Source organism: Bombina bombina, chromosome 5 (genome assembly GCF_027579735.1).
Source record: "Bombina bombina isolate aBomBom1 chromosome 5, aBomBom1.pri, whole genome shotgun sequence".
In the NCBI taxonomy this organism is placed as follows: domain Eukaryota; kingdom Metazoa; phylum Chordata; class Amphibia; order Anura; family Bombinatoridae; genus Bombina; species Bombina bombina.
In genome coordinates this window covers 818,479,547-818,498,288 of record NC_069503.1, presented here as the reverse complement: position 1 = coordinate 818,498,288, position 18,742 = coordinate 818,479,547, and the positions used below count along the sequence as shown (strand labels likewise).

General features: G+C 40.2%; 1 protein-coding gene across 1 annotated transcript in view; it reads right to left on the bottom strand.

Annotated features, from left to right (window-relative positions):
- LAMA1 (laminin subunit alpha 1) overlaps positions 1 to 18,742 on the bottom strand; it is a 289,080-nt gene that overhangs the window by 136,035 nt on the left and 134,303 nt on the right. The window contains exons 19-20 of the mRNA XM_053714935.1: positions 17,911 to 18,122; positions 5,269 to 5,375 (exon numbers count right to left, since the gene is read on the bottom strand). Of these exons, the coding sequence (XP_053570910.1) occupies positions 5,269 to 5,375; positions 17,911 to 18,122 (319 nt within the window). The remainder of the gene's footprint in view (positions 1 to 5,268; positions 5,376 to 17,910; positions 18,123 to 18,742) is intronic.

Below are 18,742 nucleotides of genomic sequence, written 5' to 3'. Positions count from 1 at the left end.
TATGTGTTTGGGACAGGAGCACCTATAGCTACAGCATGGGCAAGCCTACAGAGGCAGGTTATATGTGTTTGGGACAGGAGCACTAATAGCTACAGCATGGGCAGGCCTACAGAGGCAGGTGATATGTGTTTGGGACTGGAGCACCTATAGCTACAGCATGGGCAGGCATACAGAAGCAGGTGATATGTGTTTAGGACTGGAGCACCTATAGCTACAGCATGGGGAGGCATACAGAAGAAGTTAATATGTGTTTGGGACTGGAGTACTTACAGCTACAGCATGGGTTGACATACAGAGGCAGGGATAAGGTATTTGGGACTGGATCACTTACAGCTACAGCATGGGTTGGCATACAGAGGCAGGTTATATGTGTTTGGGACAGGAGCACCTATAGCTACAGCATGGGCAGGCCTACAGAGGCAGGTTATATAAGTTTGGGACAGGAGCACCTATAGCTACAGCATGGGCAGGCCTACAGAGGCAGGTGATATGTGTTTGGGACTGGAGCACCTATAGCTACAGCATGGGCAGGCATACAGAAGCAGGTGATATGTGTTTAGGACTGGAGCACCTATAGCTACAGCATGGGGAGGCATACAGAAGAAGTTGATATGTGTTTGGGACTGGAGCACTTACAGCTACAGCATGGGTTGGCATACAGAGGCAGGGATAAGGTATTTGGGACTGGATCATTTACAGCTACAGCATGGGTTGGCATACAGAGGCAGGTGATATGTGTTTGGGACAGGAACACCTATAGCTACAGCATGGGCAGGCCTACAGAGGCAGATGATATGTGTTTGGGACAGGAGCACCTATAGCTACAGCATGGGCAGGCCTACAGAGGCAGGTTATATGTGTTTGGGACAGGAGCACCTATAGCTACAGCATGGGCAGGCCTACAGAGGCAGGTGATATGTGTTTGGGACAGGAGCACCTATAGCTACAGCATGGGCAGGCATACAGAAGCAGGTGATATGTGTTTGGGACTGGAGCACCTATAGCTACAGAATGGGCAGGCATACAGAAGCAGGTGATATGTATTTGGGATAGGAGCACCTATAGCTACAGCATGGGCATGCCTACAGAGGCAGGTTATATGTGTTTGGGACAGGACCACCTATAGCTACAGCATGGGCAGGCATACAGAAGCAGGTGATATGTGTTTGGGACAGGAGCACCTATAGCTACAGCATGGGCAAGCCTACAGATGCAGGTTATATGTGTTTGGGACAGGAGCACCTATAGCTACAGCATGGGCAGGCCTACAGAGGCAGGTGATATGTGTTTGGGACTGGAGCACCTATAGCTACAGCATGGGCAGGCATACAGAATCAGGTGATATGTGTTTAGGACTGGAGCACCTATAGCTACAGCATGGGGAGGCATACAGAAGAAGTTAATATGTGTTTGGCACTGGAGCACTTACAGCTACAGCATGGGTTGGCATACAGAGGCAAGGATAAGGTATTTGGGACTGGATAACTTACAGCTACAGCATGGGTTGGCATACAGAGGCAGGTTATATGTGTTTGGGACAGGAGCACCTATAGCTACAGCATGGGCAGGCCTACAGAGGCAGGTTATATAAGTTTGGGACAGTAGCACCTATAGCTACAGCATGGGCAGGCATACAGAAGCAGGTGATATGTGTTTGGGACAGGAGCACCTATAGCTATAGCATGGGCAGGCATACAGAAGCAGGTGATATGTGTTTGGGACTCAAGCACCTATAGCTACAGCATGGGCAGGCATACAGAAGCAGGTGATATGTGTTTGGGACTCAAGCACCTATAGCTACAGCATGGGCAGGCATACAGAAGCAGGTGATATGTGTTTGGGACTGGAACACCTATAGCTACAGCATGGGCAGGCATACAGAAGCAGGTTATATGTGTTTGGGACTCAAGCACCTATAGCTACAGCATGGGCAGGCATACAGAAGCAGGTGATATGTGTTTGGGACTCAAGCACCTATAGCTACAGCATGGACAGGCATACAGAAGCAGGTGATATGTGTTTGGGACAGGAGCACCTATAGCTACAGCATGGGGAGGCATACAGAAGCAGGTGATATGTGTTTGGGACAGGAGCACCTATAGCTACAGCATAGGCAGGTATACAGAAGCAGGTGATATGTGTTTGGGACTGGAGCATCTATAGCTACAGCATGGGGAGGCATACAGAAGAAGTTAATATGCGTTTGGGACTGGAGCACTTACAGCTACAGCATGGGTTGGCATACAGAGGCAGGGATAAGGTATTTGGGACTGGATCACTTACAGCTACAGCATGGGTTGGCATACAGAGGCAGGTTATATGTGTTTGGGACAGGAGCACCTATAGCTACAGCATGGGCAGGCCTACAGAGGCAGGTTATATAAGTTTGGGACAGGAGCACCTATAGCTAAAGCATGGGCAGGCATACAGAAGCAGGTGATATGTGTTTGTGACTCAAGCACCTATAGCTACAGCATGGGCAGGCATACAGAAGCAGGTGATATGTGTTTGGGACAGGAGCACCTATAGCTACAGCATGGGCAGGCATACAGAAGCAGGTTATATGTGTTTGTGACTCAAGCACCTATAGCTACAGCATGGGCAGGCATACAGAAGCAGGTGATATGTGTTTGGGACTCAAGCACCTATAGCTACAGCATGGGCAGGCATACAGAAGCAGGTGATATGTGTTTGGGACAGGAGCACCTATAGCTACAGCATGGGGAGGCATACAGAAGCAGGTGATATGTGTTTGGGACAGGAGCACCTATAGCTACAGCATAGGCAGGTATACAGAAACAGGTGATATGTGTTTGGGACAGGAGCACCTATAGCTACAGCATGGGCAGGCCTACAGAGGCAGGTGATATGTGTTTGGGACTCAAGCACCTATAGCTACAGCATGGGCAGGCATACAGAAGCAGGTGATATGTGTTTGGGACAGGAGCACCTATAGCTACAGCATGGGCAGGCCTACAGAGGCAGGTGATATGTATTTGGGACTCAAGCACCTATAGCTACAGCATGGGCAGGCATACAGAAGCAGGTGATATGTGTTTGGGACAGGAGCACCTATAGCTACAGCATAGGCAGGTATACAGAAGCAGGTGATATGTGTTTGGGACAGGAGCACCTATAGCTACAGCATGGGCAGGCCTACAGAGGCAGGTTATATAAGTTTGGGACAGGAGCACCTATAGCTACAGCATGGGCAGGCATACAGAAGCAGGTGATATGTGTTTGGGACAGGAGCACCTATAGCTACAGCATGGGCAGGCATACAGAAGCAGGTGATATGTGTTTGGGACTCAAGCACCTATAGCTACAGCATGGGCAGGCATACAGAAGTAGGTGATATGTGTTTGTGACTCAAGCACCTATAGCTACAGCATGGGCAGGCATACAGAAGCAGGTGATATGTGTTTGGGACAGGAGCACCTATAGCTACAGCATGGGCAGGCCTACAGAGGCAGGTGATATGTATTTGGGACTCAAGCACCTATAGCTACAGCATGGGGAGGCATACAGAAGCAGGTGATATGTGTTTGGGACAGGAGCACCTATAGCTACAGCATAGGCAGGTATACAGAAGCAGGTGATATGTGTTTGGGACAGGAGCACCTATAGCTACAGCATGGGCAGGCCTACAGAGGCAGGTGATATGTGTTTGGGACTCAAGCACCTATAGCTACAGCATGGGCAGGCATACAGAAGCAGGTGATATGTGTTTGGGACAGGAGCACCTATAGCTACAGCATAGGCAGGCATACAGAAGCAGGTGATATGTGTTTATGACAGGAGCACCTATAGCTACAGCATGGGCAGGCATACAGAAGCAGGTGATATGTGTTTGGGACAGGAGCACCTATAGCTACAGCATAGGCAGGCATACAGAAGCAGGTGATATGTGTTTGGGACAGGAGCACCTATAGCTACAGCATGGGCAGGCCTACAGAGGCAGGTGATATGTATTTGGGACTCAAGCACCTATAGCTACAGCATGGGGAGGCATACAGAAGCAGGTGATATGTGTTTGGGACAGGAGCACCTATAGCTACAGCATAGGCAGGTATACAGAAGCAGGTGATATGTGTTTGGGACAGGAGCACCTATAGCTACAGCATGGGCAGGCCTACAGAGGCAGGTGATATGTGTTTGGGACTCAAGCAGCTATAGCTACAGCATGGGCAGGCATACAGAAGCAGGTGATGTGTGTTTGGGACTCAAGCACCTATAGCTACAGCATGGGCAGGCATACAGAAGCAGGTGATATGTGTTTGGGACTCAAGCACCTATAGCTACAGCATGGGCAGGCATACAGAAGCAGGTGATATGTGTTTGGGACTCAAGCACCTATAGCTACAGCATGGGCATATTCGTTCCTATTTTATTGTGCATTTTAAATTATGCAGTGTCTCTGAATAAATGTGTTTTTTTACTTTTGGCTTTGTAGCGCCCTCCATTGTTTCCATAAAAGTTTGTTCTACTATGTCCATCTAAATGGAGATGGATTAAGAGTGGCAAATAATTATAAAATTGTGCTTAACGCTAACGTTTCTCTTTGCCTTTAACAAATATTTTATACTTGAAAAAAGATTAATAGCTGTTTAAACAAAAACTAGCAGGAAATATTCAAGACCATTGGTTAAATGTACATGAAATCCAATTTTCTTTCATGATTCAGATAGAGCATACCATTTTGCACAACTTTCCAATTTACTTCTGTTATTACATTTGCTTCATTCTTGTGGTATCCTTTGTTGAAGGAGCAACAATGCACTACTGGGTGCTAGCTGAACATAAATGATAGGCAATGACAAAAGGCATGCATGTGCAGCTTACAATAGTGTATTGATGCTCCCGAGCTTACCTAGTTATGCTTTTTTAACAAAGGATACCAAGAAAACAAAGCAAATTAGATAACAGAATGACTTTGGAAAGTTGTTTAAAATTGCATGTTGTGTCTGAATCATGAGAGTCTAGATTTAACTTTACCATCCCTTTAATGGGGACAACTCTGATGGCTGTTTTGGTGAGTAGGAACAAGCCTGAATACGTATGTCACAACAAAGGTTAGCAGTATTCAACAGAGAGACTTTTTCCACACAAATGTAATACACTTTTAAATGCCTTATTTTTGATGTACCAAGGAAAACATAAAAGGTGCAATTAAGTTTATAAAGACTATTGTCATTGTGATAACTAGCTGATTATTCCCCTTACATATATTTTAAACCTAAAAAACAGATATTATTTTTATTTTCTTACCAAACACTGATCACATCTTTGGCCAAACACATTTGGTTTGCAGTCGCATTGTCCTGTCTCATGGTGGCAGACCTCAGAAATCGAGCTGTTTGGGTGACATCTACATGCTAAAGATAAATAGAAATATACTGTAAAGATACTGTTTTATTCCATTAGTGTCACAAACTGATTACATCACATCATTCTGAAAGTCAGTTATGATGATACATCTGGAATCCTGCAAATGCTCATTCATGCATGTGCAGTTTGTACTGTGGTAATAGTGTGATTTAATAAAGATAAGCTGGAGTGGTTTGAATTATAATAAGTAATGCTAATGTATAAATATGTAATGGAATTAATAAATTATTACACCATGGCCTAGATCAGTGATGACTGACCTAGATTATGTAAGCATTGTCCATCTACAGGGCAAAGTCGAGCCAAGGGAAACCTTGCTACATTTGAAGGGACAGACTACTTGACTTTTTTATTGTTTAAAAAGATAGATAATGCATTTAAAGGGACAGTCAACACCAGAATTGTTGTTGTTTAAAAAGATAGAAAATTCCTTTATTACCCATTCCCCAGTTTTGCATCACCAGCACAGTTATAAAAATACACGTTTTACCTCTGTAATTACCTTTTATCTAAGCCTCTGCAGACTGCCCCCTTATTTCAGTTCATTTGACAGACTTGCATTTTAGCCAATCAGTGCTCATTCCTAGGTAGATTCACGTGCATGAGCTCAATGTTATCTATGTAAAAACACATGAACTAATGCCCTCTAGTGGTGAAAAACTGTCAAAATGCTTTCAAATTAGAGGCGGCCTTCAAGGTCTAAGAAATTAGCATATAAACCTCCTAGGTTTAGCTTTCAACTAAGAATACCAAGAGAACAAAGCAAAATTGGTGATAAAAGTAAATTGGAAAGTTGTTTAAAATGACATGCCCTATCCGAATCATAAAAGTTTTTCTTGGACTTGACTGTCCATTTAATACTCATTGTCCCGCTTTGCATAGCCAACATTGTTATATTTATATAATGTATAACCTTTTAATTTGCCTGTTTCTAAGCCCCTGCAGGCTGCCCCTTATCTTAAAGGGACACTGTACCAAAAAAAATAATTTTGTGATTCAGATTGAGCATGACATTTTAAGCAAATTTCGAATTTACTCCTATTATCAAATTTTCTTCATTCTCTTGGTATCTTTATTTGAAATGCAAGAATGTAAGTTTAGATGCCGGCCCATTTTTGGTGAACAACCTGGGTTGTCCTTGCTGATTGGTGGATAAATTCATCCACCAATAAAAAAGTGCTGTCCAGAGTACTGAAACAAAAGAAAAAAGCTTAGATGCCTTCTTTTTCAAATAATGATAGCAAGAGAACGAAGACAAATTGATAATAGGAGTAAATTAGAAAGTTGCTTAAAATTGCATGCTCTTTCTGAATTACAAAAGAAAAAAATTGGGTTCAATATCCCTTTAATGCTTTTTATTACCTTTTTTCAAACTTGCACAACATTTAGACAGTGCTAGTTCATACGCCATATAGATAACATTGTGCTCACTGCAGTTAAGAATGATAATGGTTATACAAGATCCAGCACTAATTGCCTAAAATACAAGATTGTAAAAAGCACTGAGATAAGGGGCAATCTGTAGGGACTTTATACAGGTAATCACAGAGGTAAAAAGTATAATAATATAATATTGTTAGTTATGAATAACTGAGAAAGGGTAATAAAAGTATTATCTATCTTTTTAAACAATAAAAAAAATCATATAGACTGTCATTTTAATGTATTTTTCTATAAGAACTTGATACTATTACATTAAGGTGCAGTTTAGTTTCTACTAGATTGTCCATTTGAAAGGTTTTAAAAATGAAATTTAAAGTTTCATGGTTCAGGTAGAGCACAGCATTTTAGGAGTTTTTTTTAATTTACTTCTATTATCAAATTTACTTCATACTTTCAGAGTGTATTAAAAAATACTTAAAGTGATGGTAAACTAAGCCTACCCTGAAGAGAAATATGAAATCTTTGTTTAAAAAAAAAACATATTTCGGTAGCTTTAAGTTATAGTAACATTGTGCCTAAAAGGGTTAAACATGTTCCTTACGGATAGATTTAGAGTTTTGGCGGTAACGACTCGCGTAGCTAATGCTGGCTTTTTTTTTTCCCCGCACCTTTTAAATACCGCTGGTATTGAGAGTTCACAGAATGGCTGCATTAGGTTCCAAAAAAGGAGCGTATAGCATAATTTACCGCCACTGCAACTCTCAATACCAGCGGTGCTTACGGACGCGGCCAGCTTCAAAAACGTGCTCTTGCACGATTCCCCCATAGGAAACAATGGGGCAGTTTGAGCTGAAAAAAAACCTAACACCTACAAAAAAGCAGCGTTCAGCTCCTAACGCAGCCCCATTGTTTCCTATGGGGAAACAGTTTCTAAGTCTGCACCTAACACTCTAACATGTACCCCGAGTCTAAACACCCCTAACCTTACACTTATTAACCCCTAATCTGCCGCCCCCGCTATCGCTGACACCTGAATATTTTTTTAACTCCTAATCTGCCGCTCCGTACACCGCCGCAACCTACGTTATCCCTATGTACCCCTAATCTGCTGCCCCTAACACCACCGACCCCTATATTATATTTATTAACCCCTAATCTGCCCCCCCCCAACGTCGCCGCTACCTACCTACAATTATTAACCCCTAATCTGCCGACCGGACCTCACCGCTACTCTAATAAAGTTATTAACCTTTAAAGCTAAGTCTAACCCTAACCCTAACACCCCCCTAAGTTAAACATAATTTAAATCTAACAAAATAAATTAACTCTTATTAAATAAATTAATCCTATTTAAAGCTAAATACTTACCTGTAAAATAAAGCCTAATATAGCTACAATATAAATTATAATTATATTGTAGCTATTTTAGGATTTCTATTTATTTTACAGGCAACTTTGTATTTATTTTAACTAGGTACAATAGCTATTAAATAGTTAATAACTATTTAATAGCTACCTAGTTAAAATAATTACAAAATTACCTGTAAAATAAATCCTAACCTAAGTTACAATTAAACCTAACACTACACGATCAATAAATTAATTAACTAAACTACCTACAATTATCTACAATTAAACCTAACACTACACTATCAATAAATTAATTAAATAAAATACCTACAAAGAAATACAATAAAATAAACTAACTAAAGTACAAAAAAATAAAAAAATAACTAAGTTAAAAAAAATAAAAAAATATTTACAAACATTATAAAAATATTACAACAATTTTAAGCTAATTACACCTACTCTAAGCCCCCTAATAAAATAACAAAGCCCCCCAAAATAAAAAAATGCCCTACCCTATTCTAAAATACAAATAGAAAAGCTCTTTTACCTTACCAGCCCTTAAAAGGGCCTTTTGCGGGGCATGCCCCAAAGAATTCAGCTCTTTTGCCTTTTAAAAAAAACATACAATACCCCCCCAACATTACAACCCACCACCCACATACCCCTAATCTAACCCAAACCCCCCTTAAATAAACCTAACACTAAGCCCCTGAAGATCTTCCTACCTTATCTTCACCACGCCGGGTATCACCAATCGGTCCAGGCTCTGAAGTCTTCATCCAAGCCCAAGCGGGGGCTGAAGATGTCCATGATCCGGCTGAAGTCTTCATCCTATCCGGGCAGAAGAGGAGATCCGGACCGGTAGACATCTTCATTCAAGCGGCATCTTCTATCTTCTTCCATCCGACGACGAGCGGCTCCATCTTCAAGACCTCCGGCGCGGATCCATCCTCTTCTTCTGACGTCCTAACACAGAATGAAGGTTCCTTTAAGGGACGTCATCCAAGATGGCGTCCCTCTAATTCCGATTGGCTGATAGGATTCTATCAGCCAATCGGAATTAAGGTAGGAAAATTCTGATTGGCTGATGGAATCAGCCAATCAGATTCAAGTTCAATCCGGAACAGCCAATAGAATGCAAGCTCAATCTGATTGGATCAGCCAATCGGATTGAACTTGAATCTGATTGGCTGATTCCATCAGCCAATCAGAATTTTCCTACCTTAATTCCATTTGGCTGATAGAATCCTATCAGCCAATCGGAATTCGAGGGACGCCATCTTGGATGACGTCCCTTAAAGGAACCTTCATTCTGTGTTAGGACGTCGGAAGAAGAGGATGGATCCGCGCCGGAGGTCTTGAAGATGGAGCCGCTCGTCGTCGGATGGAAGAAGATAGAAGATGCCGCTTGGATGAAGATGTCTACCGGTCCGGATCTCCTCTTCTGCCCGGATAGGATGAAGACTTCATCCGGATCATGGACATCTTCAGCCCCCGCTTGGGCTTGGATGAAGACTTCGGAGCCTGGACCGATTGGTGATACCCGGCGTGGTGAAGATAAGGTAGGAAGATCTTCAGGGGCTTAGTGTTAGGTTTATTTAAGGGGGGTTTGGGTTAGATTAGGGGTATGTGGGTGGTGGGTTGTAATGTTGGGGGGGGGGGGTATTGTATGTTTTTTTTAAAAGGCAAAAGAGCTGAATTCTTTGGGGCATGCCCCGCAAAAGGCCCTTTTAAGGGCTGGTAAGGTAAAAGAGCTTTTCTATTTGTATTTTAGAATAGGGTAGGGCATTTTTTTATTTTGGGGGGCTTTGTTATTTTATTAGGGGGCTTAGAGTAGGTGTAATTAGCTTAAAATTGTTGTAATATTTTTATAATGTTTGTAAATATTTTTTTATTTTTTGTAACTTAGTTCTTTTTTTATTTTTTGTACTTTAGTTAGTTTATTTAATTGTATTTATTTGTAGGTATTTTATTTAATTAATTTATTGATAGTGTAGTGTAAGGTTTAATTGTAGATAATTGTAGGCATTTTATTTAATTAATTTATTGATAGTGTAGTGTTAGGTTTAATTGTAACTTAGGTTAAGATTTATTTTACAGGTAATTTTGTAATTATTTTAACTAGGTAACTATTTAATAGCTATTGTACCTGGTTAAAATAAATACAAAGTTGCCTGTAAAATAAATATTAATCCTAAAATACCTACAATATAATTATAATTTATATTGTAGCTATATTAGGATTTATTTTACAGGTAAGTATTTAGCTTTAAATAGGAATAATTTATTTAATAAGAGTTCATTTATTTCGTTAGATTTAAATTATATTTAATTTAGGGGGGTGTTAGTGTTAGGGTTAGACTTAGCTTTAGGGGTTAATACATTTATTATAGTGTTGGCGATGTCCGGTCGGCAGATTAGGGGTTAATACTTGAAGTTAGGTGTCGGTGATGTTAGGGAGGGCAGATTAGGGGTTAATACTATTTATTATAGGGTTTTTGAGGCGGGAGTGAGGCAGATTAGGGGTTAATAACTTTATTATAGTAGCGGTGAGGTCCGGTCGGCAGATTAGGGGTTAATAAGTGTAGGTAGGTGGCGGCGACGTTTGGGGTGGCAGATTAGGGGTTAATAAATATAATATAGGGGTCGGCGGTGTTAGGGGCAGCAGATTAGGGGTACATAGGGATAACGTAGGTTGCGGCGGTGTGCGGTCGGCAGATTAGGGGTTAAAAAATTTTAATAGAGTGGCGGCGATGTGGGGGGACCTCAGTTTAGGGGTACATAGGTAGTTTATGGGTGTTAGTGTACTTTAGAGCACAGTAGTTAAGAGCTTTATGAACCGGTGTTAGCCCAGAAAGCTCTTAACTCCTGGCTTTTTGCTGCGGCTGGAGATTTGTCATTAGATTTCTAACACTCACTTCAGCCACGACTCTAAATACCGGTGTTAGAAAGATCCCATTGAAAAGATAGAATACGCAATTGATGTAAGGGGATCTGCGGTATGGAAAAGTTGCGGCTGCAAAGTGAGCGTTAGACCCTTTCCTGACTGACTCTAAATACCAGCTGTATCCCAAAACCAGCGTTAGGAGCCCCTAACGCTGGTTTTGACGACTAACGCCAAACTCTAAATCTAGCCGTTAGTTTTTTATACTCACCCACACCACTGCCAGCCCACTTTGAAGAACACTTTTTTCAAACAACGACACATTCACCGATCATCCAATTTCTTATGCAAGTCATATGGCAAGAATCAAGCCATGTATGATGTGGGTGAGTATAATAAACTATGGACCATGTTTAACCCTTTCAGGCACGATGTTACTATAAAGTAAAGGTACTGATACACATTTTTTTTTAAACAAGGATTTGATATTTCTCTTCAGGTTAGGCTCAGTTTAGCATCACTTTTATTATTAAAGGGATAGGAAGGTAAAAATTAAACTTGCATGATTCAGATAGAGCATGTCATTTTAATACACTTTTTAATTCACTTCTATTTTCAAATGTGCTTAATTCTCTTAGGCCTAGATTTGAAGTTCGGCGGTAGCCGTCAAAACCAGCGTTAGAGGCTCCTAACGCTGGTTTTGGCCGCCCGCTGGTATTTGGAGTCAGTGATTAAAGGGTCTAACGCTCACTTTTCAGCCGCGACTTTTCCATACCGCAGATCCCCCTACGCCATTTGCGTAGCCTATATTTTCAATGGGATCTTTCTAACGCCGGTATTTAGAGTCGTTTCTGAAGTGAGCGTTAGAGCTCTAACGACAAAATTCCAGCCGCCTGAAAATAGCAGGAGTTAAGAGCTTTCTGGCTAACGCCGGTTTATAAAGCTCTTAACTACTGTACCCTAAAGTACACTAACACCCATAAACTACCTATGTACCCCTAAACCGAGCTCCCCCCACATCGCCAACACTCGATTAAAATTTTTAACCCCTAATCTGCCGACCGCCACCTACGTTATATTTATGTACCCCTAATCTGCTGCCCCTAACCCCGCCGACCCCTGTATTATATTTATTAACCCCTAAACTGCCCCCCACAACATCGCCGCCAGCAACTTAAAATAATTAACCCCTAATCTTCCGACCGCAAAGAGCCGCCACCTACGTTATCCCTATGTACCCCTAATCTGCTACCCCTAACACCGCCGACCCCTATATTATATTTATTAACCCCTAATCTGCCCCCCACAACGTCGCCGACACCTGCCTACACTTATTAACTCCTAATCTGCCGAGCGGACCTGAGCGCTACCATAATAAAGTTATTAACCCCTAATCCGCCTCACTAACCCTATCATAAATAGTATTAACCCCTAATCTGCCCTCCCTAACATCGCCGACACCTAACTTCAATTATTAACCCCTAATCTTCCGATCGGAGCTCACCGCTATTCTAATAAATGGATTAACCCCTAAAGCTAAGTCTAACCCTAACACTAACACCCCCCTAAGTTAAATATAATTTACATCTAACGAAATAAATTAACTCTTATTAAATAAATGATTCCTATTTAAAGCTAAATACTTACCTGTAAAATAAATCCTAATATAGCTACAATATAAATTATAATTATATTATAGCTATTTTAGGATTAATATTTATTTTACAGGCAACTTTGTAATTATTTTAACCAGGTACAATAGCTATTAAATAGTTAAGAACTATTTAATAGTTACCTAGTTAAAATAATAACAAATTTACCTGTAAAATAAATCCTAACCTAAGATATAATTAAACCTAACACTACCCTATCAATAAAATAATTAAATAAACTACCTACAATTACCTACAATTAACCTAACACTACACTATCAATAAATTAATTAAACACAATTCCTACAAATAAATACAATTAAATAAACTAGCTAAAGTACAAAAAATAAAAAAGAACTAAGTTACAGAAAATAAAAAAATATTTACAAACATAAGAAAAATGTTACAACAATTTTAAACTAATTACACCTACTCTAAGCCCCCTAATAAAATAACAAAGCCCCCCAAAATAAAAAATTCCCTACCCTATTCTAAATTAAAAAAGTTACAAGCTCTTTTACCTTACCAGCCCTGAACAGGGCCCTTTGCGGGGCATGCCCCAAGAAGTTCAGCTCTTTTGCCTGTAAAAAAAAAACATACAATACCCCCCCCAACATTACAACCCACCACCCACATACCACTAATCTAACCCAAACCCCCCTTAAATAAACCTAACACTAATCCCCTGAAGATCTTCCTACCTTGTCTTCACCATCCAGGTATCACCGATCCGTCCTGGCTCCAAGATCTTCATCCAACCCAAGCGGGGGTTGGCGATCCATAATCCGGTGCTGAAGAGGTCCAGAAGAGGCTCCAAAGTCTTCCTCCTATCAGGCAAGAAGAGGACATCCGGACCGGCAAACATCTTCTCCAAGCGGCATCTTCGATCTTCTTCCATCCGGAGCGAAGCGGCAGGATCCTGAAGACCTCCAGCGCGGAACATCCATCCGGACCGACGACTGAACGACGAATGACTGTTCCTTTAAGGGACGTCATCCAAGATGGCGTCCCTCGAATTCCGATTGGCTGATAGGATTCTATCAGCCAATCGGAATTAAGGTAGGAATTTTCTGATTGGCTGATGGAATCAGCCAATCAGAATCTAGTTCAATCCGATTGGCCGATCCAATCAGCCAATCAGATTGAGCTCGCATTCTATTGGCTGATCAGAACAGCCAATAGAATGCGAGCTCAATCTGATTGGCTGATTGGATCAGCCAATCGGATTGAACTTGATTCTGATTGGCTGATTCCATCAGCCAATCAGAAAATTCCTACCTTAATTCCGATTGGCTGATAGAATCCTATCAGCCAATCAGAATTCGAGGGACGCCATCTTGGATGACGTCCCTTAAAGGAACAGTCATTCGTTGTTCAGTCGTCGGTCCGGATGGATGTTCCGCGCTGGAGGTCTTCAGGATCCTGCCGCTTCGCTCCGGATGGAAGAAGATCGAAGATGCCGCTTGGAGAAGATGTTTGCCGGTCCGGATGTCCTCTTCTTGCCGGATCGGAGGAAGACTTTGGAGCCTCTTCTGGACCTCTTCAGCACCGGATTATGGATCGCCAACCCCCGCTTGGGTTGGATGAAGATCTTGGAGCCAGGACGGATCGGTGATACCTGGATGGTGAAGACAAGGTAGGAAGATCTTCAGGGGATTAGTGTTAGGTTTATTTAAGGGGGGTTTGGGTTAGATTAGGGGTATGTGGGTGGTGGGTTGTAATGTTGGGGGGGGGGGGTATTGTATGGTTTTTTTTACAGGCAAAAGAGCTGAACTTCTTGGGGCATGCCCCGCAAAGGGCCCTGTTCAGGGCTGGTAAGGTAAAAGAGCTTGTAACTTTTTTAATTTAGAATAGGGTAGGGAATTTTTTATTTTGGGGGGCTTTGTTATTTTATTAGGGGGCTTAGAGTAGGTGTAATTAGTTTAAAATTGTTGTAATATTTTTCTTATGTTTGTAAATATTTTTTTATTTTCTGTAACTTAGTTCTTTTTTATTTTTTGTACTTTAGCTAGTTTATTTAATTGTATTTATTTGTAGGAATTGTGTTTAATTAATTTATTGATAGTGTAGTGTTAGGTTAATTGTAGGTAATTGTAGGTAGTTTATTTAATTATTTTATTGATAGGGTAGTGTTAGGTTTAATTATATCTTAGGTTAGGATTTATTTTACAGGTAAATTTGTTATTATTTTAACTAGGTAACTATTAAATAGTTCTTAACTATTTAATAGCTATTGTACCTGGTTAAAATAATTACAAAGTTGCCTGTAAAATAAATATTAATCCTAAAATAGCTATAATATAATTATAATTTATATTGTAGCTATATTAGGATTTATTTTACAGGTAAGTATTTAGCTTTAAATAGGAATCATTTATTTAATAAGAGTTAATTTATTTCGTTAGATGTAAATTATATTTAACTTAGGGGGGTGTTAGTGTTAGGGTTAGACTTAGCTTTAGGGGTTAATCCATTTATTAGAATAGCGGTGAGCTCCGATCGGAAGATTAGGGGTTAATAATTGAAGGTAGGTGTCGGCGATGTTAGGGAGGGCAGATTAGGGGTTAATACTATTTATGATAGGGTTAGTGAGGCGGATTAGGGGTTAATAACTTTATTATAGTAGCGCTCAAGTCCGCTCGGCAGATTAGGGGTTAATAAGTGTAGGCAGGTGTCGGCGACGTTGTGGGGGGCAGATTAGGGGTTAATAAATATAACATAGAGGTCGGCGGTGTTAGGGGCAGCAGATTAGGGGTACATAGGGATAACGTAGGTTGCGGCGGTTTACGGAGCAGCAGATTAGGGGTTTAAAAAAATATGCAGGGGTCAGCGATAGCGGGGGCGGCAGATTAGGGGTTAATAAGTGTAAGGTTAGGGGTGTTTAGACTCGGGGTACATGTTAGAGTGTTAGGTGCAGACGTAGGAAGTGTTTCCCCATAGGAAACAATGGGGCTGCGTTAGGAGCTGAACGCTGCTTTTTTGCAGGTGTTAGGTTTTTTTTCAGCTCAAACTGCCCCATTGTTTCCTATGGGGGAATCGTGCACGAGCACGTTTTTGAGGCCGGCCGCGTCCGTAAGCAACTCTGGTATCGAGAGTTGCATTTGCGGTAAAAATGCTCTACGCTCCTTTTTTGGAGCCTAACGCAGCATTTGTTTGAACTCTCGATACCAGAGTTAATTTTATGGTGCGGCCAGAAAAAAGCCCGCGGAGCGTTAACAGCCCTTTTACCGCCAAACTCCAAATCTAGGCCTTAGTATCCCTTGTTAAAAATGAATATGCACATATCATACACTAGTGGGAGCTGCTGCTAATTGGTGATTGGCTAAATAGATATTTTCAGCTTCCTGTCAGTAGTGCAATGCTGTTCCTTCAGCAATGGATAACAAGAGAATGAAGAAAATTTGATAATAGAATTAAATTGGAAAGTTGCTTAAAATGTTATGTTCTATCTGAATCATAAAAGAAAAAATTGGGGTTTACTATCCCTTTAATAGTAAAATAACTTTGCAATATACTTTCATTGTTTATTTCGCCCCTTTTCTCCTGTAGTTTAAGTCCCGAAAAGAGCAGATGGCAGGCTTTACCTAATCACATAGCACAAGCCCTGTCATCTCCAGACTCAAGTTTAGATTAGCTCCAACAAATAAGGAAAGTTGTGTTTTACCATTCAAAAACAGGGTGTTTACTGTCCCTTTCATTCTCTTAGTAGCCTTTTTTTAAAAAGCATACCTAGGTAGGCTCAGGAGTAGCAAGTTACTACTGGGAGCTAACTGGTAAATTTGTGTTTATGCCCATATGCTGCTTGTCATTAACAAGACAGATGTGTTAAACTAGATCCCAATCATGCATAGTTGTTCTGGAGCTAACTTTAACTATGTGTTTAACCAATTAGCACAAAGTTCTGTGCATGCAATAGTTCAGTGTCACCAAACTAGAACATTTCCTTTTTGTACTTTTATGCCATTTTAATTGTGATGGAGGAGACTGCATTTCATCAGTACCAATGTTATAGCGGCTGAACTAAAAAACTGCTGCAGATACACTATTATTTAGTAACCTATATATTACGAGCTATCACTAAATAGTAATATATTGGGTTTGACCAGGTAGCTAAAATAAAGATGCAGTGAGAAATCTACTGCTACCAGATTTGTGGTATAGCAACCAGCATAGGGGCCTGATGATCTAAAGATCTCAGCTCTGGTGAGATGATCTAATGCGTCTAATCAGTACTGCGAGGTCCCCAAAGACTTTTAAAAAGTTGATTTTTTTTCTTGAGCGTTGTTTATCTCTCTAAGCTGGATGTGAAGGAGAGACACCTACATTGCAAAATTATGCTAAAAAAAGCCCCCAAAGATTTGGTGAGATTTCTTTCCATGCCGGTGACTTTTTGATTATCAGGCCCGGGGTGTAGGTTTCTAAAAAATAACAAAAAATGTCTTTCTACCCTACCTTTTACAATGTCTATCTATAAGCCGCATTATAGCACAAAGGGAGAATGCAGTGTCATTTTTCCCCCTTATTGAGGTCCCAATGACTTTATATACTAGCTGCAAAGTACATCAATTATGCAAATATTTCTGCTGTTAAAGGGTCATTAAAATTCAAAAATTAAATGCACGAGAATGGATTTAAGTTGTGGGGAAAAAAAAAGTATTTTTGCAGTACAAAAGTGTTAGCAAAAGAGCTTCTGGTAACATTTTAGTCATAGCTTTAACTGTGCATGGAGCATATATATATATATATATATATATATATATATATATATATATATATATATATGTATGTATATATATATATATATATATATATATATATGCACCATGCACCATTGTTCAGACACAACTCATGCTTAGAGAGCCATCAGTGGCATGTATTTTTTTTACGCACACTGAATTATCATTGACACAATGGGCTTGTGCAATGAAAAATACGCTACAGTGAATCATGTCAGCTTGACGTTTGATAAATGGAGCCCAATAAGTTATCTGAGCAGGTGTTGTGTTTAAATGCTGGTGCACAAGGTATAGGTGCATATGCTATCACTGAAACAGTTTTACTTGAAGCATTTTTATTAAAAAATATGTGTAATGCCATTCAAAACTGAAATGCTTTTGAGTTGTATGCCCCTTTAAAATACAGAATCCATATTCAGATACCATTTTCAAACATTTTCATTATTTTATCCACTACAAGTTTTTGAGAAACTATAAAATGATGCTATAAGGTGCAAATACATTATATGCTACTTACCGGTACAATTTTTAGCGAAGATGGCATCCCCATAGAAGCCATCTGCACACCTTTCACAGTGGCTTCCAGCTGTGTTATCAATGCATTTAAGGCACTCTCCTGTGACTGCATCACAATTACCATTTTCAAATGGGTTTATATTGCCATTGCAATTGCAGGGAACGCATGACCCTCCAGGAACAGATGGATTTCCATAGTAACCAATTCCACATCTGAAAAATAATGTTATTTTATCTCCAAAAAAATGAAAAGCAATAAAAAGTATTAGAAATTACGTGCATATGGTACTTAACATGGCCCTACCGCCTATACACAAAAATAGTGGCATTTATCTTTTATATTACAGCTATTTGCAATATTTGAATAATTTGAGATCATTACCAGATTTAAAAAAAGTCTCTTAGCACAGTAATTGATCATTTCAGGAGCCAGTGAGGTCAAAACTCTAAAACAAGTTATTTTTGGTTATAGATTGTTTTAGATAACCCTATAAAGATGTATATATACATTTCATACATACATGTCTATGAGTAAGGCTATTCCCTAAGCCGAAACGCGTAAGACACTTTGTCTTGGAGCTGTCAGGCTCGTTTTTGTTGGGTTTTTAAATGTTCCATAAATAAAGCTCAACACTGATTTAACGCAAGTGCCTTGCAGTCCTGCCTGGTCTTTTGCTGCATTTATATACATTTCATCCCTGGCTCCAAAAAAGAAAAACTTGCGTCATAAACTTGCCAGGTCTCACATAAGATTGTCAGACCCTTAGCCTATTTTACTTATATCCACAAAGTTAGAAAGAAGTACTTTCTAACACATTTTAGTGAAATTATGT